The sequence below is a fragment of the Artibeus jamaicensis genome, unplaced genomic scaffold, assembly GCF_021234435.1.
Source record: "Artibeus jamaicensis isolate MK-2021 breed Jamaican fruit bat unplaced genomic scaffold, CSHL_Jam_final contig_384, whole genome shotgun sequence".
Classification (NCBI taxonomy): Eukaryota; Metazoa; Chordata; class Mammalia; order Chiroptera; family Phyllostomidae; genus Artibeus; species Artibeus jamaicensis.
Window position 1 is genome coordinate 12711950 of NW_026521810.1, and position 23541 is coordinate 12735490.

The window sequence follows — 23541 nt, forward strand, 5'->3', positions numbered from 1 at the left end:
GATTTGAACCCATGTGTCAGAATTGGAAACCCATGTGCTCACATATGTGCTGAATCACTTGTCTGGAGCAAGGCAGGAAGCCTGGGGTGGAAGAGGTGTTTAGTGGGCAGATGTTCAAGTCCACGGGCAGGAGGAAGGCTGGGCTGGAACCCTCCCTGTGGGCTCGGAAGAATTGAGTTTCCCACTTCCAATGTGAAGTATTGACATATAGTTATATTGTTCTAGATGCAAAAATAATGACCCAAGTCCCAGGAAAATTCACCATTCGTGATCAGGTCCACAAAGTGTTGGTGATAAACTGTAAGACTCTCCAAGCAGTTCCAGATAAAACCAACCAATCCCCAGGTGACTCTCTTGGCTGTTTTCTGTCCTCCACACCCACGGGAAGGTCTTTCCAGCAGTGCTCAGCTAAGGCTGTAGGAAACCTCCAGCCCCAGCAGGGGATGGGCAGTGGGCTAAGGAGCCCCAGGGACCCCTAGGAATGGAATGGCAGTGTGTGCCAGTGACCAGGCATTAGGGAAGTTTCTGGACTGTGGGGGAGGAGGAAGCTTGGGCTGGAGTAAAGGAGCCTGAAGTCCCGGCAGACAGAAGGCCTCTTCCCTACTCTGAGGACCAATCCCTCTTTTGTGAATGTTTTTTTCCCCAGCGATCTTCTTTACGTTACCCGCTTGCTTCAGCTTGGCTGATGAACATGAGGGAAATCCAATTTTCTTGGAGGTCTTAGAAGAAGGAGAGGAGCTCTGTCTGTGCTGTGAGATGGACAGTGAAAGTAACCAGCCAACCCTCCAGCTGAAGGTGAGCATTGTCATCCAATCTCCCGTCCCCTCAGCCACCCCAAAGAGGAAGGCCAAGGCCCGCCATGCCTCTCACTCTTCACAAATTCTCACCTTGGCTGGTTCAGCAGGGGCAGCACCACCAGGAAGCTTTGGGTAGAAGAGCTTCTTGCCCTCCCACTTGCCTCTGGGCTCCAAGAGCCCACAGGCTGCATCTTCTTCCATTCAGAGGCTATGCTGGCTAATCAATCCCTTTTACTTCACAGGAGCAGAGTCTTGATGAGCTGCCTAGCTGGGAGGAAGAAGACTCGAAGTCCTTCATCTTCTATAGGGCACAGTTGGGATCCTGGAGCACACTAGAGTCAGCTGCCTACTCTGGATGGTTCATCTGCACCTCCGACAATTTATATGAACCTGTTGGAATGACAGACAATCTTGGACAAAAGCAATACACTAACTTTTCTTTTGAACCAGTCAAGTATAATAAAATGAGCCCCAGTGAAATTAGGGAGTAGGAGGCTTTCCTTACTCATTGAATACTTTGCCCCCAATAATTTGTCTTGTAGAATTTCTATGCTGGGATTCCAATTTGGTATTAATCAAGTACAGATACTCACATATTTTATCAATTGTCGATAAAATTGTTAACTTAATAATCTATCAGTATTTATCACTTAAAAGTGAAACTCTTCTTTTTGCTCCATTGGTCTCAAACAGTGCAGGCAGCTTTCTCACGGGCTGGTTAAGGAAGTGACTGCCACCATGTGAGGCATTTTGCCTTTTAACGATGTATCCATGGACCCAGTCACTTTGTGACTAGCTCCCGAGCAGCTCCATGTGACACTGTTGCATCCAGATTCCTGAAATGCAGTGTCTCTTGTTCTGCATCTATAGACACCTAAGGAAGTGGCACTCGTCTCACAAGGCCCCCCGCAGTTCGTTTCCTGTGCTTGTGTCCTGTGAGGACTTCTCTGTGCCAGCAAGATGCTTAAACTAAGGATTAGAATTATTTGGAGCAAGAATCTACATATGAGATAATTATTGTTATGTTTGTTTAAAAAAAACAACAAGGCAACAGGCCCAAATGTAGTTGATGAGGCTAAACCACTCCCTCACCCCCATGTCACCAAATGGAATCTCAAACCTGCTCATCAGGAGTCCCCTGGTCAGCTCCAGGCAGGTGACCTTCCTGATAGGCCCCTTCCATCCCCCAGAGGAAGTGACCTGGCCATAAACTGCCTGCTTCTCTGCCCACTACAACTTTCTCCTCCCCACTCCCTTCTGCCTATAATGGTCTTTCATTCTGTCCAGCCCCCTGGAGCTCCTTTCTGTGCTGGATGCCAGGCTGCCCAATACGAATGGTGCTCTGCTCAAATAAACTCTTAACACTTTTTATATGCCACCGTTTATCTTTGAATATGTGTCAGAGTTGATGACAAAATATTTCCCCCCACAATTGTGTATGACCTGTGAATCTGATAACTTTCTAGTATTAATTAAAATGTTATGCCTTCTGCTGCTCAGACAATAAATAATAGATGAAAATTAAGTGTTCCATTTTAAGGAGACTGTAGGCCTTTATTATGTTACACAGTCAAATTTTCATACTTTTTGTTATCTGCATTTGACAGAGTACTTCAAAATAAGTTGCATTGAAAAATCCCCCCAAATTAGGCATATGGTAAAAAGTAGGTACTGATACACATTTCATGTGCTCACTACTGAACACCTTCATGTACTCAATCACTAAAAATCTCAATATGTTACAAAATAAATGTGTCAGTCATATAACAACAAACTACTTAAAAATTCATTCTCACCCAAGGCCATTTTTCATTGCTTTTAAAGAGACAGGAAGGGAGAAAGAAAGGCAGAGAGAGAAAACTCAGTGTGAGAGTGAAGCATTGACTGGTTGCCTCCCGTCTGCAACCAGACCGAGGATCGTATGCACCCGACTGGGAATTAACCTGCAACCTAGGTGTGTGCCCTGACCAGGCATCAAACCCACAACCCTGGCTACGGGATGGCGCTCCAGCCTCCAGAGCTACACCAGCCAGGGCCAAATTATTAAAAAAATTAATCATCTGAAGGTACAAAGACCAAAAGTCCACTTTAATTAATCAAGAACATTTCATTTGTTAAACTATTTATGTTTTGAATTTACTTCACTATGAAATACCCCGAGCAATTAGATTTTGGCTGGTTAATATGAAAAGTCTGTAACAATTAGACATGTACATGTGAACTGGACAGCAATGTAAAGTGCATTTCAAAGAGTCGATTTTAAAGCCAGGGGATAAGAGACAAAAACCATATGGTCTCACCTCTAACAGGAACCTTCAACAAAACAAACAAACAAGCAAAATAAAACCAGAGACACTGAAATTGAGAACAGGCTGACAGGATCAGGGGGAAAGGGTGAAGGGTTTGCAGGAACAATTATAAAGGACACATGGACAATAATGGGGCGGGGGGTGGGAACAGGAGGGAGGTGGGAAGGGCTGGAGTGTTGGACTGGGGTGGGGCAGAAAACTGTACTTCAACAACAATTTTAAAAAAGATTAAAAAAAAGAACTTTACCTAGAGAATTACTTGAAACAAAAAGAGAGTGGATTGTAGTAAAAATAAAGTTTGAAAGCACAATTCCATGGTTATAAAAGATGTCTTCCCTGTAGGAACTGACAGTGCTTAGCTCCAGCAGCTTGGCCCAGGTGTAAGCTCCAGAGGCCACTCTGTCACTTGCTGTCATTTGCTGTCTCTCACTGTCATTGCACCCTCTGCTGGTCACAGAAAACACAGCTGACACCAGGTAGTAAAGGTGATTGGGGTGTCTGGATGCCTGGCAGCTGGGCTGTGTGTGCAGCAGGACCCAGTAGGGGCAGAGGCTGAAGATGGCTCTTTAAGGGGTTTGTGATGAGCCAGACATTTGCATTTGTGAAGGTAAGGTGAGCAAGGAGATGAGCAGCATCAGCTCCTAACAGGTCTGAGGGTCTCACTGCAGAGCTGGCAGGGTAGACAGTGTGGAGGGCTGTCCTCAAGGGAGTGGTGTGGAGGGAGTTGCATTTTAGAGGGATTTCTTGTCCAGAGAAAGGTGAACTTCCTGGAGCAGGGCAGGTAGTGATGGGGGTACCCTGTACCCTCCTGCTCTGTGTCTGTGAGACTGACCCTGTAGGCAGCTTCCAAGGTCTCTAGTCCTGTCTCCTGGTCATGCTCAGGCCATGGGGGATCAGAGGGAGGGGGAGACTGAGTTAGAGTAGCCCCGTCCCCATCTGCACCCCTGTCCTACACCAGTCTCTGCCATCCTCAGCCCCTTCTCCTCTGGGGCAGGTGATGGACTCCAGCTGCAGGCAGCCCTGGTGCTTCTCCATGTCCTGTGCTTTCCCTGGTCCTGCCCGCACTTTTCCAAATGCTCCCTGGCTGCTGGCATCCTCCCCACTGTGCTGCCTCTGAGCGTGCCTCCGTCCTTGCCAGGACACATGCCAAGGAGCTTGAACTTTACTGTCCCAGCAACAGGGAGCCATTGAAGGTTTTAGAAGACAGTGGTGAGAGCAGATGTGTATTCTGGAAAACTGTCTATATGAAGTAAGTAGGATGGCTGGAACCAATGAGGGTTGGAGGCATGTGAATCATCAACAAACAGCAGGGGAATCCAAGTACCACACAGCAGCCTGAGCCTCACAGCACTGGATCTGGGGCGGGGGTGGGGGTGGGAGGGAGGGGAGTTGAGCCAGCAGATGAGCATGCCAGCTGCACATGCAACTTGGTAATGAAATTTAAAAAGCTGGAAATTTAGTGTTTTGGTTTTGGGGCTTGCAAAGTGAGTGTGTTAAGTGTCACACCAAGATGCTGTGCTTTGCCCTCTCAGCCCAGGCCCTTTCCCTGCAGGCTGGGTGAGCACACGACCCCTCTGGGACATGCCAATCCTGGGTCTTCCTGGTGCCACAGCTCATCCTCAGGTTGCTTTCCCATGTAAATGTAATGTGAGGCGCACATGTAGGAAATGTTCAATTTTCCAGTAGGCATATTGACACAAGTGAAATGAAAGAAGGAAAACTTAAAATATGCACACATCTCTTAAAATTCAATAATATGAAAACAAGCAAAACAATTCCACTGTTGGAATTATAACTCTAAGAACCCTGAAACACCAATTCAAAAGAAACTATAACCCCAATGTTTATAGCAACACAATTCACAATAGCCTGGAAACAGCCTAAGAGCCCATCAGTAAATGAGTTGATCAATAAACTATGGTACATTTACGCGATGGAATACTATGTAGCAGAAAGAAAGAAGGAGCTCGTACCCTTCACAACAACATGGATGAGATTAGAGAACATTATGCTAAGTGAAATAAGCCAGGTGGGAAAAGACAAATACCATATGATCTTCCCTTCAAGTGGAACCTAATCAACAACAACAACAAAAAAGGAAGCAAAATATAACCGAAGACATTGAAATAAAGAACAATCCGGCAGTAACCAGAGAGGAAGGGGGAGAGGGATAATAGGGGATGATGGGGAAGGGACATCAGGAACATGTATGAAGGACACACGGACAAAGCCAAAGGGGGTAGGTTTGAAGGTTGGAGGTGGGCATAGGTGAGGTGGAGGGGCAAATGGAGTGAAAATGGAGACAAATGTACTTGAACAACAACTAAAAAAAAAAGAAAAAAGATGGACAAAAACTTTGAACAACACACTGTATCCAAGAAAATGTGCATATGATATATGTTCCACATCATATGTCATCAGGAAAATGCAAATTAAAAAATATGGAGATACCATTCTCTACCTATTAGAATGGTCAAAATCCAGAATGCCGACAATACCAAATGCCGACAAGGATGAGAAACAACAGGAACCCTTAACTATGCTGGTGGGATTGCAATATAGGACAGCCACTTGGGACAGAGTCTGCCAATTTTATCTCTAAACACAGGTGACCATAGTCTTACCATGTGATCCAGCAATGGCACTCCACATAGAAATCTGTGTGTGAATCTTTACAGTAACTTTAGTCATTATTGCCCAAATTTGGCAACCCAAACCTGGAGACTGTCAGTAGGTGAATGAACATACAAGCTGATGTCCTTTCATATTTCGCTAGGAGCAGGGCACACAGATTTCTTACCCATGGAGGAAGAACACGTACCTGAGGGGCAGAGGCCGAGACTCTGCAGGTTGTCTTCCAGTAACCCGTCAAGATCCACAGGAAGGACGGGGAGGGTGGGCAGAGAGTAAGGCTAGGGGTTTTATCCCCGGTGCTTTCCCCAGGGTAGGGGTGGGGTTGTCCCAGGATGACTGTTTTTCCTGATGAAGACCTACCTCCTGTCCAGCAGTCTTCTCCACAAAGCTCTCTGTCTGCTCTGGTGACCATTTCCTCCCCTGGTCCCCTCAGGACCACTGATGCTAAGGGGTGTGTCCTATTGTCAGCAGCCCTGGGGTTCTGTACTGTGTCTTGGGATTTTCCTGTGCTTTGCCCATATTTTGGTAGATAGCTCCTTGCACCCTGTTTACCTTAAATTGCCAAGTTTGAATGTCACATGTTTCTTGCTAGGGTTTGACTGACACAGCATGCCTCCCACGTTGGCCCAAACACACTTGGGAGGCTTTGATGTGGGAGACATACTCTCTTTCTTGCAGGATGTATGTGAGTGTGCCGTTGCCATCGTCACGGGCAGCCATCTGACAGGCTTGGAGGAACCTGGTCTTGAGCTATGAATGTCCATCAAGAGAAGGAAAACGATGCTGATCCCTGCTAACATCATAGACTCTTCAAATGAGCAACCCTGATCCTCTGATACTTCTGGACTTCCAATGAAAAAACAATCCAGTATAACCCTGGCTGGTATAGCTCAGTGAATTGAGTGAGGGCCTGTGAATTAAGGGATCCTGGTTCAATTCCCAGTCAGGGCACATGCCTGGGTTGCAGGTCAGTTCCCAGAGCAGGGGATGCATGAGAGGCAACCATACATTGATATTCTCTCCCTCTCTCCTTTCCTTCCCCTCTAAAGATAAATGAATAAAATCTTAAAAAAAACACCCAACCCAGTATAAAAAAACCAAATATCTTTATTGTTTTATTCACTTTGAATTGGATTTTTCCATCTTTTGAAGTGGAAAGTTACTTAACTGATAGACTCTTGTGGGTGGAATTGAGGGGTCAAAGGGCACACAGATTTAGGTTTTCCACAGCTCTTGCAAACTTGCTTTCCAGAGAGCCTGTGCTGATGGCCGTGCCGTCTCCACTGTGAGTCTGCTTCCTTGCACTGCCTGCCGTCCTCCTACAGGTTCTCACTATTGCTTTGCTCTGCATGTTGCTAATTACTACCACAGTTAACTGTAATTACCCCTATTTACTGGGTGTTTGTGTTTTCCTCTCAGAAGAATGCTTTTACATCTATTTCTCAGTTTTTTGTAGAATTGTCTGCATTTTCCTCACTGATTGTTAGAAACGACTTAAAACTTTGGCTAGTAATCATCAGCTTGATAGACATATTGCAATTTTTCTCTCCAAGTTGACTTACTTTTTAACTTTATTTCATGATGCATTTTGTCCAAATATCTGCAACTTTGATGACACTGAGTTCGGCATCTTCTCTTTCATGGCATGTGCGTTTTGGGTGCACTGGATCGCTGAGTGAGGGCAGAGAGCTGTCTGTCATTTTGACTCTTAGCCCAGGAATTTTAAACTTTAGGCATTTAACCTACAACCCTTCCTTAAAGTTTGTACTGTGAGCTCAGCAATTAAGGCTTTAGTTGTTCTGGTTTGGCTTTTGATTTCACATAAGTGTACAATTTGGTCAATAGCTGTTTTAAATTTAGGGAAATATAGCTTTATAATGGTCCTGTATAGTTGGGTTCTTTTGTCTTAATGCTTTTAATGTTTCTGTTTGTTTCTGTCATTTGGTCAGTAGCTTGCAAGCCATTTTTATTAATTTGTCCTTCATTTTTACATGAGGGAGAAGAGGTCAAATAGCACGCTGGCCCACACCCGGCAGTCTGGGGTTCCTGGGAAGCTGGCTTCAGCAGGGTGCCACGTGCAGACTGTGGGGAGCCAGCTCTCACACACTGGGCCTGGGATGCCTGAGGGCAGTGGGGTGAGGGCCGAGTCCCGCTGCAGCTGCTTCACCCTGCACTGCTAAAGGCTGCACTGCACAGGCTCTCTGGGGATTTCCTGGGCACTTTTGCAAATGTTCTGGAGGAAAAGGGCCCCATGCCCCTCTCTGTGGTTCACGGTACACGTTACATTGTCCCAGAGTTGAACCAAGTCAGTGTCAGTTCTTTCCCAGTAGCCAGGCCCTCCAGCCCTGCTTGTAGGTTGCCCTGGGTAGGACCTAAGCTACAGTGGCCTTGGTCCTCTCAGGATCCCAAGGGAGCCCGTGAGCCCTGCAACAGGGAGCCCTGGACTGGGGCTTGGGAGTTGTGGATTCTAAGCCCGGTTCTGCTATAAATTTGATTCTGCATATTTGTCAACTGTGGGGACCAGATAACCTCTCCTACTTCACGACCCCCTTCACGACCCCTTTATTAGTTGTGACTATCAGCTTGGTTACAGGAATAAGTTGTTATAGAGTTGTTATAGTTGCCTCCATGAGCAGATTCTGGAGATGCTAGTGGTGAATGAACATGCCCTCTCTCCCCACCTGGCTCCCAGTGATGGTCCCTCAACTCACTGAGATCGTGCACAGGTGAGGTCGGTGAACTGGCAGTGCATGTTACCAAGTAAGCCTGGGTGATAATATCGGAGAGCTTGAACATTAGAGTCTGGACTGAGTGAGCTCTTAAAAATTATTGCCATGTCTAGGATCTTTGGCTTTATGAGGACTTCCTTGAATTCAGTTCAAGTCACACTTAATGATGTGCATAATTTTAATTGTTCTGCATGACAATAAACACCAATAGAAAGAATCTGGCAAACTAGGGCATGTTTACATAGCAGAACTGCATTTTTTCCCTGTTTACAACATAATCAGCATCAATGCTGACAGTCTCCTCAAACACAGCCAGGGCAGCCCTTCCACTGCAAGACCAAATTCTGGTACGTTTCTTCAGTGGGCTCTCTGCTCACCAGTGACCCATCCCCGTGTCCAACTCTTGCCTCTTACCACCATCATCCCCATTTCCTGTGCTTCTCTGGTACTTACCACACTAACCTTTACACTGGGGACTTCAGGACAGATGCCGACTGCTCCGAATCTGGGAAGGCTGCATTCTCTGAATGTGGGGAAGCTAGGGCAAGGTCAGGATCAAGTGAGACAAGGACTGAGGCAAAAGAGGACACGTGTCGCCATAACGCATGAGTTTCTGCAACCTTTATCTGAGCATGAAAAATTCAAGCTATACCCGAAAGCCTTTGAACCCTCTGAGCACCTCCGGGGCTGGCCCCTCCACCTTTGTGGTTCATGTGCCCACCACAGTACACTCTATTTTCAGAGGTCTGTGCATCAGTTTGGCCAAGGATCTCTCCTGTGGTCTGGGCATCCGTCCCACAAGGTCCCTCCTTTGAGCTCCTGGGCTCTTTTGTTCCCTCTTGTTTCCTTCTGCAGTTGTTACTCCTAGAATTCATCAACAACACCCGTTCACTCCCCAGTCTTCTCGCGCACAGGTGCCCAGATCCTGTGCTCAGATCTCTTCGTGCACCTCGTGCAGGTGGGTTCTGTTCTCCCAATTGGGTCCTGATTGAAATGGGGCAGGAGGAATGTGGGGCCTTTGAGATGCTGTTTTGTGGGGAGCATCGCAAGGAAGGGGGATGTTGACTGATGCACAACGGAGAGCTCTTCAGCTGGGCAGAGGGGTCTCGGGCAGCGGTGGAAAGGGGTGTGGGGGTGGACACCGGCTGAGCCTGGCTTGAGCAAATGTGTCTGAATTCATTATTGTTCTGTCCTAGGGGAACAGATAAGCGGGAGGCCAAATGTGACTGGGGACTCGGCAGGAAAGGCCCATGTCCTGCCAAGACCAAATACGAGATGTGGTGCAAAGGATGAGGGATTGAGCAAGGAGGCTCTTTTCAGGGCTGAGAAGAGGAGTTGATGGAGGGGCTGCCCTGGAGGCTTCTGTCTTATGTGCAGCACATTCCTCTCCAGCTACTCGGGTTTATATGAAGTTGTAAGCACTTCTAGTCTGTCTGCTGAAATTCACTTTAGTCAACCAAACTTGTGCCTCAGAAATTTTCTGTCCTGACCTCAGCAGATGGGCTGGTCGGAGGTGGAGAAAGTGAGACTGTAACAAACATGATACAAACACAAACTGTTACTGATTTATTGAGAACCTACAAAGGTCCTGCGTTACTAAGAAAAGAAAAGAGGGTGGGGGAAGTTTGGACGTGGACTCAGTTTTTGGAAAAATCATTGCCTACCTCTTTTAGAATTTAGTCACTTCTGGAGCCCACTGAATTTTGAGGACACCAGGAACATGGCCTCCCTCAGTTAAGAATGTGATTCTCAGTGCCTATGGTTCCCTATGGGGATGAGGGTGCATCTCCAAGGGGCTTTGAAAACCCCCTACTTATAGGGGGCTTTCAGCCTAACCCTGGGTTCAGGGGTGGATCAAGGTGGCATGGTTGGGTGGCCAAGAACGCCATTTGGGTCCTGACTGAAACATGCAGCAGATTTTGCAATCACAGGACTCCCTGAGCAGAGGGCAAGCTTCCTGGAGGCAGGAGATGGACTCCCTTTATCAAGGGCCTGGCATGTCCAGCCCTGACCCCACAGTGACATGGCAGCAAGAAGACTGCCCTCAGGGGAAGTAGCTCAGTCATCCCTTTTGGAGAAACCCAGCGTCTGTCATCAACTCTATTTCCTCCTGGGACTTGGTTTGGTGCTCACTTCTCAGAGAGCTCAGGTGAGATTTCCTCATCTGAGCCTTATGGGACCTTCCCGGAGGAGGAACTGGCTTTCTTCTATTATACGGTGTCACAGCCCAGTGGTGGAAGGTGGAACCTCCCTGCGCCATCAGATAAGTGACTCTTCCCCACACCTTTGTGGTTGGTGCAGACGGGCAGCCATATTGTCTATCTCAAGCACATTAAAATGTGTTGAACTGATATGGCACATCCTTGGCAAAGTGACACTACCCTGTAGGTATTTGTTTATGGCCACAGAGTGAAAAACAGCAGGTGAGGAGTGACGACAGATGACCTGAGATGGTATTATTATTGGCTAAAGGAATGCTGCTATGACGTTCACATCTATACTCCCAAACTGATTGTTCATAATGCGGGTGAGATCCGGCTTCTCCAGATCAGAGATCCTGAAGGCAGAAGACCAGAGCTGGGGGGGCCCGAGACTGAGCTCCAGACCTCAGGGATCCCTGGTCCAGGTAGGTGATCCTTACCCCCTGCTCAAGGGGCCAACAGATGGAATGGGGGAGTGGGGTGGCATTGCCCCTATGATGCTGTTTCCCTACTAGAAGCCTCTCTATGGGCTCCCCCAATGCCTAACTATCACCCCTCCACCACCTTGCTCTCAGTCCAGCAGCAGCCCACAGTCTCCCAGGATGGCTATGCCAATGAGCAGGGCCTCGCTGAAGGGCCAGGCACACACTGGGCTTTGGAAATCTGAGGAAGATGCCAGCACCTTTCTGAAGGCTGAATATATTGAGCGTTCTTAGGTGGGAGGAGTGGGCCTCAGATGGTCACGTGCACTGCTTCCTTAGAAAGCCCTGAGGGCCCCACTTGCATTTATCTTGGTCTGGGGGCCCGGATCCCTAAGGAGCTCACGGGGACACTGGCAGGTCCTCCTGCCTGTGGGTGTCACTCTGCTCCAGCAGCAGCACCAGTATCTTCGCATATTTGGGCACCTACATCTCTGCCCGACACCTCTTGCTCTGATGTGCTGCGGCTGCCAGGTTTCCTGCCTTCTCCACTGCCACCAGTTCTCTGTGTCCCTTCGTTCACCCCCAAGACTGCAGAGGCACTTGTGCTTTGGGTGCAGGGGATGCAGACAAAACCCAAACACTGTAAAACCAAACAGTGCATATCCGTCCATCTGCTAAAGCCAGCTGTCCCTCCCCCAGGGCCACAGGCCACCATCCTCTCCTCCTCCTCCTCCTCCTCACTGCCCTTGCTGCCTGGGCCTGCAGCACTTCCTTCCCACTTATTTTTTGCAAGACCATTTAGGTCCCTTTGTCACACTCCTAAGCTACTCTTCAAAGATACTTATCTATATAAATTGCCCTCTGCAATCTTAAAAGTGGTGTGACCCTTGAGAAGCCGCTCACTTTCCGGTTTTCATGTGTAGTAGAATGGGGGCAAGAAGGCTTGCCCCGCCCTCACTGTGTGGTCCCGAACTGACACTGGGGAAGTTCCCTGTGAACTGGGGGAGGAGCGGCACACCATGCCGGGTGGGGTGGGGGCTCCCGTGTCAGCCCCACCTTAACACACCAGGAGTCGAGTGTCTTGGGACCTTTGGGAGGCTCTGTTTTCCAGGACCAGAGGCTGAAAGATTAGACTGTGGCAGGGCAGTGGCGGCTCTTTCTGTAGAGACCAGGACAGTCGGCATTATAAGCTTTGCTGGCCAGATGACTCTTCTTCAATGCTTATCTCTGCTGTGTAGCCAGAGAGCAGCCATAGACCACATGCAAACAAGGGCATGGCCATGTTCCAATAAAACTTTACTTAAAAGACAAGGATGGGACGAATCTGGTCTGTGGGCTATACTTTTCCAGCCCCAGGATTAGAGCAATACAGATTGAACTAGATCCACAACAATGATACTGTGCCCCAGAGGTTGGGCAATGTCACTTTGGCAAGGCAAAAATCAAAGGGGGTGGCAGCAGGGAAGAGCACAGTGGGCCCCTAGAGGGCTTGCTGGACACAGCAAATGTTTCTGAGCAGAGAGGGGGGCCGGCAAAGTCTCTTGGGGTCAGGAGTGTCATAGCCAGTGTCCTTCCTGTCCCCTCAGGTCCTGCCCTTCATCCCTGGCTCCTGTTGAGTCATTCATCACCCTGAAAATGTCCCTCCTGGAGGAGAATGCAGGAGTGAAGGTGGACTCTGGAGACCTGGAAAGGGCTGAAAGCCAGTGCAGCTCAGAAGGTGAGGTTCTTGTGAAACTGCGCCTATAAACTCCTGAAGTGGGACCCCGTGAGAAACCGTGCACAGTCCCTGGCCTCCCCTGGCACTTGGCATGGACAGTGAGCTTTGAGAATTACCTGGGTAGGTGAATTAGAAGACAGAAATTCTTGAGAGCAAATGAAGCTTAATTGCAGGAGCCCAGGGCAGTAGGTGATGGATAAATGGGTCAAGTTCACCTGAGACTTGGGGTTTGAAGTCCTGACTCACCAGTGGGGTGGTTTTGAATCCTCCAAACACATCTCTGTGCCCCGACTGCCCAGCAGAAGCAGGGCCCACAGTAGGGGGGGGGTGGTGTCTCTGAGTCTTGGCTGGGCAGTGACCCTGTGCTCCTGAGTGCTCCTTGCAGAAAAGTACTTGGGCATCACCTCGAGGGAGATGTTAAGAGCCAAATGTTGGCCTCCATGACTGTGCATGCACAGGTGTGAAGGGAGAGGCCTGTGACATGCCAGAGACCACATTCCTGAGCTTTCAACTTACACGCGACCATCATCATTTGAAACTAAAAGTCAGGACACTGGACTGACAACCGTGGATCCATAACAGTGATGACAGAGGCTTGGGCCCAGCCCCACTCCTGTCACAGGGCCACGAAGTGGCTGCCACACTCACCTTGTCCCAGGTTCTAGTGCTGCAGTTTCCTAGAGCCAGGTCTGATAGGACCTTCACAGAGAGCACGGGGCCGGTGGGGGGGGGGGGTTCTTTTGCCACCAACTCTGTGTGCTCTCAGAACAAAAGTCCGGTATCTGATTTCATTCCAGCCCTTCTCAGACTTAATGTCTCACCAGGCAGGACCCCAGTCACTCTCCCAGTTGTGGCAGTGTTTGCTCTGCCCCTGAGTTAAAGAGGATGTTTGTAGGAAGTTCTGCACTCAGCTCCATTCCATCCCTGTTCCACCATCTTTGACATGCAAAGCTATTTTTAGTGTCGTTACTGTCTCTGTTCTTCACATTTCTGAAAACACACAAAAAATAAGCAATGCATTAAATGGCCCCTTGAGGCTCTTGATTCTCTGAAAAGTCCCCAGTGTGTACACTAGCTTCACTGTCTCTATTCCAGCTTCAGCCTGCGGACCCCTGGAACCAGGCCCCAGCCTCACCTCTCTGAACTCTGCACACGCAGGTATGGCCCCTGGGCAGCCTGGTGAGGCTGGGGTGGGGATGAAGCCACTGGGCTCTCTCTGGGGAGTGGGAGAACCAGAGATGAGGGGCACCTAAGGGTGCTGGCTTGGGGTAGAGGCTTCTCCTTTGAAATCTCAGAAGGGTCAATAAGAAAGATGGGCCTGCAGAGGGGGGTGCACACATACCTGCCCAGTGGCTCAGGAGAAGAACAGCCTCGAACCTGGATAGCACCCCAAGTTCTTCTGCTGACCCTTGCTGGCAGCCATGACCTCCTCACAGTGCTTATGAAAACCAGGAACTTGGCAGGAGGGGAGCTTGGGCTGCTGGGAACTGCTCTGGCTGGTTTCAGGAGTTTTAAATGCCAACCACCCCACCCCCCACCCCCAGGCTAAGGCTGAGTGAGCAACCTCTGGCCTGCAAGCCACTAAGAACACAAAGCTTGTCTCTGGCAGCAGCACTGCTTCTGCTTCATCCCCTGCCCCCAACGCTTTGTCAGTTAGTCATAGACAAGTAAGACCCCTGGGGGGGGGGCAACCTAAGCCAGACAAGAACACTTGGGAGACCCCAAGGAAGGACTCAGGGACTGCAGCAAAGAGGGAGTCGTGGACCCTCACCCCCACCTATTCTGACTTAACCTGAGTCCCCATTTCCAGGGTCATTGGGTATAAGAAAGAATTCCTAAAGTCCTATGAACCCTGCTTTGCTAAAAGTGCTTTCATTCATATGATGAGGCTCCAAGCAGGAAATGAGTATGTCTGGCAAAGTTTTTGCAAAGCCCTTACCTGACAGACACTGATTCAGACTAAGCCCTTGGATTTCTTTGAAATGTTATCTACTGTTTAATCCTTACCACCTGACATTGATTGATGAACTTCACCTGTATTCCTATGTGTTCTGAATTAATAAAAGCCGATGAAGAAGATGTTCTTGGTCCTCCTCCTGTGAGAGATTGGCCACCTCTCCACTCCAAGCAGATCATGTCTTGGTAGTTTCATTTTCATCCCTGGTGGATGGGGAGTCTTGCTGGCAAAGTTACCCCCACACTGTGTTGCTGAGTACCATGGGCACAGTAGCTACGACCCATCCCACAGGCCTCAGGTGACCCTCACAATAACCCCAGGAGGAAATGTTAATGTCACCACTTTCCAGGTGCAGAACCTGAGGAGAGAGGGAAACTAGCAGCCCCAGGTGCACAGGTAGTGAGGGACATGTTGAGATGTAAGGAACTATAACTCCTGTTGGCCCGAGCCAAGTTCAAGGCTGCCATGACTGGCCCCTGCCCAGGACAGTGTCAGGAGTCCTCAGGCTGAGTCCCAGCACCAGCACAGGCCATGTGTGAACACGCGTTTTCCTCCAGGAAAAGAGGGCAGTGAGCCCCAAAGGAGAGGAGGTGCACACAGTGCCCACACTGCCCCTGGGTCCCTGGAATCCTGCACTGCTGCTGCCTCAGCTGGTTCAGTTGGTTGTGGTTTGGCCGTGGGTGGGAGGGGCCTGCCCCAGCTCTGCACTGGGCCCCATTGGTGGGACCACCACACAGGCCTGTCTGATGGGCCCATTTTGACTCCTCAGGGCTGTAGTCCCCCACACCCGGGGGCAGGTTCTCAGTGAGTCGTCCTGGACCAGAAGTGTCAACAGCTCCTGGGAATTTGTTGGGAATGAAAATTCTCTGGCTCCACCACAGACTCTTGCATTAGAAACTCTGGGTGTGGGGCTCAGGGTCTGTTTGTGCAGACACCAGTGTTACTGTGGTACACGGGAAGGTGAGGACCGCTGCTCCACAGGAAAGACCACCAGCCCCAAAGCAGCACTGACAGGTCTACTGAGGCCTGGAGCAGGATGTTTGAAGAATGGATTTGGGGTCAGGAGTGAAGTGAGAGAGGACGTGAAGAAGCCTGAATGGGAGATGGTGGGGTCCCAAGTCAGGGTGTGTTGGGAGGGAAACAGAAGTAAAAGAACAGATTTAGGAAATATGATGGGGACCCCCAAACCCTGGAATTATCTTCTGGAGGGCAGGCCCTTTTAGGCACAGGCTCCTCCACTAGGTGAGTGTTCTAGGGACTCACCTGCATCAGTGAACCAGGTGGAGTTCTTGTGAGAGGCTGCACTGAGCTTCAGTGAATTTTTTTTGAAGTCTCTTTGAATATTTGCCCATTAAGTGATGGGTGATTTAAGAGCACACCTGGCCACACTGCACTGAGTGTTCAGCAGTTTTTGACCAAAAACGGCATGACCCCCCCACTGCCCTATCTTGCTTATTCACCTGATCTCACCCCAAGTGACTATCTTTTGTCTTGCTGGATAAAAAATCCTCAAAGGGAAATGTTTTGCCGATGTGCAAGAGCTGAAATAAAAAATGGTGGAAGCACTAAAAGATGTCAAAATCCATGATTTTGAGCAGTGGATAAACATCTTGATAGATGCATTGCATCAAATGGAGAGGACTTTGAAGGCGACTGAAGGTTAAACATGTAGGAATAAATACACATTTTTATAAACAAAATCCGTGTCTTGGGGGTCCCCCTCATATATGGAACAAATATTATTGTTAACATTCTTATAGATGTCGCCCAAATTTCCCCTCTTTGCCCCTCAGCCCCTACCCCCACCTTCACCACATTGTCACGTGTGTCCATGGGCTGTGCACACATGCATGTGTGTTCTGAGGCTGATCTCTTCCAGTCACCCCCACCGAGATCCCTCTGAGATCCATCAGTCTGTTTCATGTACTCATGCTTCTGGTTTTACTTTGTGAGTTCATTTTGTTCATTAGATTCCACATATGAGTAAGATCATATGGTATTTGTCTTTCTGTGACTGGCTCATTTCACTTAGCATAATATTCTGTGGGATCATCCATGGTGCTGCAAAGGGTACGAGTTCCTTCTTTTTTGTAGCCATGTAGTATTCCACTGTGTAAATGCACCAGTGCTTCTTCATCCCCTCATCTACTGAGGGCACCTGGGCTGTTTCCACATCTCGGCTGCTACATGCATAGGAATGTATATATTCTCTCTGACGGGTGTTTCAGGATTCTTAGGATATAGTCCCAGAAGTAGGGTCGCTAGGTCAAATGACGGTTACATTTGCAGTTTTCTGAGGAAATTCCATACGGTTTTCCTCTGTGGCTGAACCAGTCTGCATTCCCACCAACAGTGCACTAGGGTTCCCTTTTCTCCACATCCTCTCCAACACTTGTTGTTTGTTGATTTATTGATGACAGCCATTCTGACGGGTGTGAAATCTCACTGTGGTTTTAATTTGCATCTCTCTGAAATTAGTGATGTTGAGCATTTTTTCATAAGTCTATTGGCCATTCATACGTTTTCTCTGGAGATGTGTCTATTTAGGTCCTTTGCCCATGTTTAAATTGAATTTTTTCCCTCTTGGTGTTGAGTTGTATAAGTGCTTCATACATTTTGGAAATTAACACCTTATCAGATGTATCATTGGCAAATATACTTTTCCATATAGTGAGTTCCCTTTTCATTTTATTGATGGTTTGTTTTGCTGTGCAGAAGCTTTTTATATATAGTTTGGTATAGTCCCATTTGTTTGTTTTTTTCTTTCTTTCCCTTGCCCTAGGGGATGGATATATTGGCAAAGATATTGCTGTGTCTGAAATCTTACTGCCTATGTTTTCTCCTAGGATTTTCATGGTTTTGTACCTTACATTCAAGTCTTGTATTAATTTTCAGTTTATTTTTGTGTATGGTGTAAACTGGTGACCTATTTTCATTTTTCTGCACATGCCTGTTCAATTTTCCCAGCACCACTTGTTGAAGAGACTGTTTTTACTCCATCAGATGGTCTGGCCTCCTTTGTCAAACATCGATTGACCATAGAGGTGTCATTGATATCTGGGCTCTCTGTTCCATTGCATTGATCTATATGGCTGTTCTTGTGCCAGTACCAGGCTGTTTTGATTACAAGGGCTTTGTAGTATCGTTTAAAATCCAGTTTTGTGATCTCTCCAACTTTGTTCTTCTTTCACAAGGTTGCTGAGCTATTCAGGGTCTTTTTGGGTTCCATATAAATTTTTGGAATATTTGTTCTAGATCTATGAAATATGCCATTGTTACTTTAATAGGAATTGCCTTGACTCTATAGGTTGCTTTGGGTAGTATAGACATTTCACTGATGTTAATTCTTCCAATCCATGGACATAGTATATGATTTAAGAAATATTTAAGAGTTAAAAAGCACAATGGGAGTGCTAGCAATGCAACTTATATAGCATGTCTGTGTCTCACCCTGGACCAGTTGAATCAGAATCTTGGGGATGTGAGGCCCATGCATCCACAGTCTTAAAACATCATCCACGAGGTGGTCCAATGTGTAGCCAAGCTTATAAGCCAGAGTCTCAGGCCATGACTCCCAGAAGGTGGCCCTTGGAGCATCAGCATGGCCAGCACTGGGACTGACAGAAAGGCAGAGTTGCATGTGTGCTTAATGCTTGAGAAGCTGGAAGGTTTAGAGTTAATTTGGTTTCATGATTCTGAATCAATCTGCATCAGTCCCATGCACTGAGAATGTCTGAGGTGGCCCAAAGAAGTCCCTGGGGAGCTTCTAGAGCTACCCAGGGTTGTGACCCACAATCTCACCTGACCCCACATCATTGCAGGGATTCTTAGACTCTCACCTGGGCCATTTATCCCTGCCATGAATGCTGAGTGTCCATGTTACTGGAGGCACTGGGATGGGGCCAAGAAGGATCTTGCCAGGTCAGACAGGGGATCTGCACTCAGGATCTTCTGATGCCATAGGGAGATGAGACAGGGACACCAACACCTGTGCTTCAGGTGAGCATGCAGAGTACTGTGGCAGCCCAGACAGGAAGCCCTCCACACAGAGGGGGCTGAGGAAGGCTTCAGAGAGGAGGTCACAAAGACCAGTTTATTGGGAAGTGTCTCTCATTTCCAGGGCAGGAGAAGACCAGCCAGAGATGTGTGCATATTGCATGGGAGAGGAATGAGGCTTTGGATTTCCTGTCTGTGTTGTAATTACCCATCACAGCTAATTACATGATAACATCACTTGGTGCAGTGGTTGCTTCACATTTTACAAACACCATCCAAGACTATTATTGGGCCACTTGTGGGCTCCTGCACCCGTCAATCAGGTGCCTGAGGCTCCCTGTGAGGGGCAGGCCTCCTGCCCATTCAGAGGCCCAGTAGGGAGGGTTTCTGTGCAAGCCCCCCCCCCCCCCCGTGGGCAGGACTGTCCTGAATGTTCTCCCAGGAGCCCTGCCCTGAGAAGTCACCCTGGCCAGCATGGTGGCTGGTCCTGTGAATTCAGAGAGGTTCCTCCAGGGCCAGGCACAAGCCCTGTAGATTTCTGAGGGCGTGGAGGACCAGCTGGTCTTCATGGTGCTGGCATCCTGGGTGCTTCCTGCCTCCACCTCTCACCCCCACCCCACTGGGGCTCCACTGGCCCAGCCAGTGCAAGGATCTGTTTCACCCCATGCATTGATAGGAGCATGGTGTCTGTGCAAGACGGTGCAGGAGGAGGAATTAAGATAGATAATGATTAACATGTATGGAGTCCCTCCCATACTCAGACACCTGGCTATGAGCGTGAGGGAGGCTCAGGGCCATTGGTTTGAAGAAGCATTTTAATCCACCCAATGCCCCTGTAAGGTAGGTGTTGTTATTACCCCATTTTACCCAGGAGGGCATTGAGGGTTGGGGAGATTTAGTGACTTATCCTATGTCCTAAAGCAGGAAGTCACAGAGCTTGGATTTGAACCCATGTGTCAGAATTGGAAACCCATGTGCTCACATATGAGCTGAATCACTTGTCTGGAGCAAGGCAGGAAGCCTGGGGCGGAAGAGGTGTTTAGTAGGCAGATGTTCAAGTCCACAGGCAGGAGGAGGGCTGGGCTAGGACCTCCCTGTGGGCTCAGAAGAATTGAGTTTCCCATTTCCAATGTGAGGTATTGACATTTGGTTATATTAATTTAGGTCCAAAAGTGGTGACCCGAGTCCCAGAAAAATTCACCATTCACGACAAAGACCACAAAGTATTGGTGCTGAACTCTGGGACCCTCCTAGCGGTTCTAGAGAAAGACTACATACTCCCAGGTGACTCTCTTGGCTGTTTTCTGTCCTTTGCATCTAGGGGAAGATCTCACCAGGGCTCAGCTCAGGGTGGAGGACACCTCCAGCCCCAGGAGGGGGTGGGCAGTGGGCTGAGGAGCCCCAGGGACCCCTAGGAATGGAATGGTGGTCTGTGCCAGTGACCAGGCATTAGGGAAGTCTTTCTGGACTGTGGGGGAGGAGGAGGCTTGGGCTGGAGTAAAGGAGCCTGAAGTCCCGGCAGACAGAAGGCCTCTCTCCTCCTCTGAGGACCAGTCCCTCTTTTGTGACTGTCTTTCCCGCAGCGATATTCTTAACTTTACCGGCCCGCTTCAACTGCTTGGTGTCTGAGCACAAGGGAAGTCTGATTTTTTTGGCAGTCTCCAAAGGAGAGCTCTGTCTCTGCTGCAAGAGGGACAAGAAACAAAACCAGGTGACCCTCCAGCTGAAGGTGAGCATTGTCATCCAATCTCCCGTCCCCTCAGCCACCCCAAAGAGGAAGGCCAAGACCCGCCATGCCTCTCACTCTTCACAAATTCTCACTTTGGCTGGTTCAGCAGGGGCACCACCAGCAGGAAGCTTTGGGTGGAAGAGCTTCTTGCCCTCCCATTTGCCTCTGGGCTCTAAGAGCCCACAGGCTGCATTTTCTCCTATTCAGAGGCTATGCTGGCTAATCAATTCCTTTTATCTCACAGAAGCAGAATCTTGCCCAACTGGTTTCCTTGAAGGAAAAAAAATGGAAGCCCTTCGCCTTCTACAGGGCCCAGGTGGGATCCCGGAACACACTAGAGTCTGCGGCCTACCCTGAGTGGTTCATCTGCACCTCCTGCAATTTGGGTGAACCTGTTGGAATGACAGACCATCCTGGACGAAACAAATGCATTGACTTTTCATTTTACCCAGTTAAGAATGTTGAAATGAGCCCCAGTGAGATTAGGGAGTAGGAGGCTTTCCTTACTCATTGAATATCCTCCCCTGCCTGCCTCCCAGTAGTTTTTCCTATTGAATTTCTGTTCTGGGATTCCAACTTGGTATTAACTAAGTATAGGTACTTGCATATTTTTACCCCCGCAATAAAAACCTTAACTTAATAATCCATCAGTATTTATCCCTTAAAAGTGAAACTCTTCTTTTTGCTCCATTGGTCTCAAACAGTGCAGGCAGCTTTCTCACGGGCTGGTTGAGGAAGTGACCGCCACCGTGTGAGGCATTTTGCCTTTTAACGATGTATCCATGGACCCAGTCACTTTGTGACTAGCTCCCGAGCAGCTCCATGTGACACTGTTGCATCCAGACTCCTGAAATGCAGTGTCTCTTGTTCTGCATCTGTAGACACCTAAGGAAGTGGCACTAGTCTCACAAGGCCCCCCGCAGTTCGTTTCCTGCGCTTGTGTCCTGTGAGGCCTTCTCTGTGCCAGCAAGATGCTTAAACTAAGGATGAGAATTATTTGGAGCAAGATTCTACAATGAGATAATTATTGTTATGTTTCTTTAAAAAAAAAACAACAAGGCAACAGGCCCAAATGTAGTTGATGAGGCTAAACCACCCCCTCACCCCCATATCACCAAATGGAATCTCAAACTGGCCCATCAGGAGTTCCCTGGTCAGCTCCAGGCAGGTGACCTTCCTGATAGGCCCCTTCCATCCCCCAGAGGAAGTGACCTGGCCATAAGCTGCCTGCTTCTCTGCCCACTACAACTTTCTCCTCCCCACTCCCTTCTGCCTGTGATGGTCTTTCATTCTGTCCAGCCCCCTGGAGCTCCTTTCTGTGCTGGATGCCAGGCTGCCCAATACGAATGGTGCTCTGCTCAAATAAACTCTTAACACTTTTTATATGCCACCATTTATCTCTGAATATGTTACAGAGTTGACGACAAAATATTTTCCCCCACAATTGTGTATGACCTGTGAATCTGATAACTTTCTAGTATTAATTAAAATGTTATGCCTTCTGCTGCTCAGACAATAAATAATAGATGAAAATTAAATGTTCCATTTTAAGGAGACTGTAGGCCTTTATTATGTTACACAGTCAAATTTTCATAATTTTTGTTATCTGCATTTGACAGAGTACTTCAAAATAAGTTGCATTGAAAAATCCCCCCAAATTAGGCATATGGTAAAAAGTAGGTACTGATACACATTTCGTGTACTCACTACTGAACACCTTCATGTACTCAATCACTAAAAATCTCAATATGTTACAAAATAAATGTGTCAGTCATATAACAACAAACTACTTAAAAATTCACTCTCACCCAAGGCCATTGTTCATTGCTTTTAAAGACAGGAAGGGAGAAAGAAAGGCAGAGAGAGAAAACTCAACGTGAGAGTGAAGCATTGACTGGTTGCCTCCCGTCTGCAACCAGACCGAGGATCGTATGCACCCGACTGGGAATTAACCTGCAACCTAGGTGTGTGCCCTGACCAGGCATCAAACCTGCAACCCTGGCTATGGGATGGCGCTCCAGCCTCCAGAGCTACACCAGCCAGGGCCAAATTATTAAAAAAATTAATCATCTGAAGGTACAAAGACCAAAAGTCCACTTTAATTAATCGAGAACATTTCATTTGTTAAACTATTTATGTTTTGAATTTACTTCACTATGAAATACCCTGAGCAATTAGATTTTGGCTGGTTAATATGAAAAGTCTACAACAATTAGACATGTACATGTGAACTGGACAGCAATGTAAAGTGCATTTCAAAGAGTGGATTTTAAAGCCAGGGGGTGAGAGACAAAAACCATATGGTCTCACCTCTAACAGGAACCTTCAACAAAAGAAACAAACAAGCAAAATAAAACCAGAGACACTGAAATTGAGAAGAGGCTGACAGTGATCAGGGGGAAAGGGTGAAGGGTTTGCAGGAACAATTATAAAGGACACATGGACAATAATGGGGTGGGGGGTGGGAACAGGAGGGAGGTGGGAAGGGCTGGAGTATTGGACTGGGGTGGGGCAGAAAACTGTACTTGAACAACAATTTAAAAAAAGATTAAAAAAAAGAACTTTACCTGGAGAATTACTTGAAACAAAAAGAGAGTGGATTGTAGTAAAAATAAAGTTTGAAAGCACAATTCCATGGTTATAAAAGATGTCTTCCCTGTAGGAACTGACAGTGCTTAGCTCCAGCAGCTTGGCCCAGGTGTAAGCTCCAGAGGCCACTCTGTCACTTGCTGTCATTTGCTGTCTCTCGCTGTCATTGCACCCTCTGCTGGTCACAGAAAACACAGCTGACACCAGGTAGTAAAGGTGATTGGGGTGTCTGGATGCCTGGCAGCTGGGCCCTCTGTGCAGCAGGACCCAGTAGGGGCAGAGGCTGAAGATGGCTCTTTAAGGGGTTTGTGATGAGCCAGACACTTGCATTTGTGAAGGTAAGGTGAGCAAGGAGATGAGCAGCATCAGCTCCTAACAGGTCTCAGGGTCTCACTGCAGAGCTGGCAGGGTAGACAGTGTGGAGGGCTGTCCTCAAGGGAGTGATGTGGAGGGAGTTGCAT

At 48.1% G+C, this 23541-nt stretch overlaps 1 protein-coding gene across 1 annotated transcript; it reads left to right on the forward strand.

The window, feature by feature from the left end:
* Window positions 1–12727: 12727 nt before the first annotated feature.
* IL37 (interleukin 37) lies at window positions 12728–20984 on the forward strand. Its single transcript, XM_053664534.1, has 4 exons — window positions 12728–12809; window positions 19927–20046; window positions 20346–20491; window positions 20736–20984. The coding sequence occupies exons 1-4, from the start codon at window positions 12728–12730 to the stop codon at window positions 20982–20984; spliced, it is 597 nt and encodes a 198-aa protein (XP_053520509.1).
* The last annotated feature ends 2557 nt before the right edge of the window (window positions 20985–23541 follow it).

Coding starts and splice junctions, on each gene's coding strand:
- IL37 (XM_053664534.1), top strand. CDS start 12,728: ATGTCCCTCCTGGAGGAGAATGCAGGAGTGAAGGTGGACTCTGGAGAC. Junction 12,810..19,926: donor AAGCCAGTGCAGCTCAGAAG/GTGAGGTTCTTG, acceptor ATATTAATTTAG/GTCCAAAAGTGGTGACCCGA. Junction 20,492..20,735: donor AGGTGACCCTCCAGCTGAAG/GTGAGCATTGTC, acceptor TTTATCTCACAG/AAGCAGAATCTTGCCCAACT.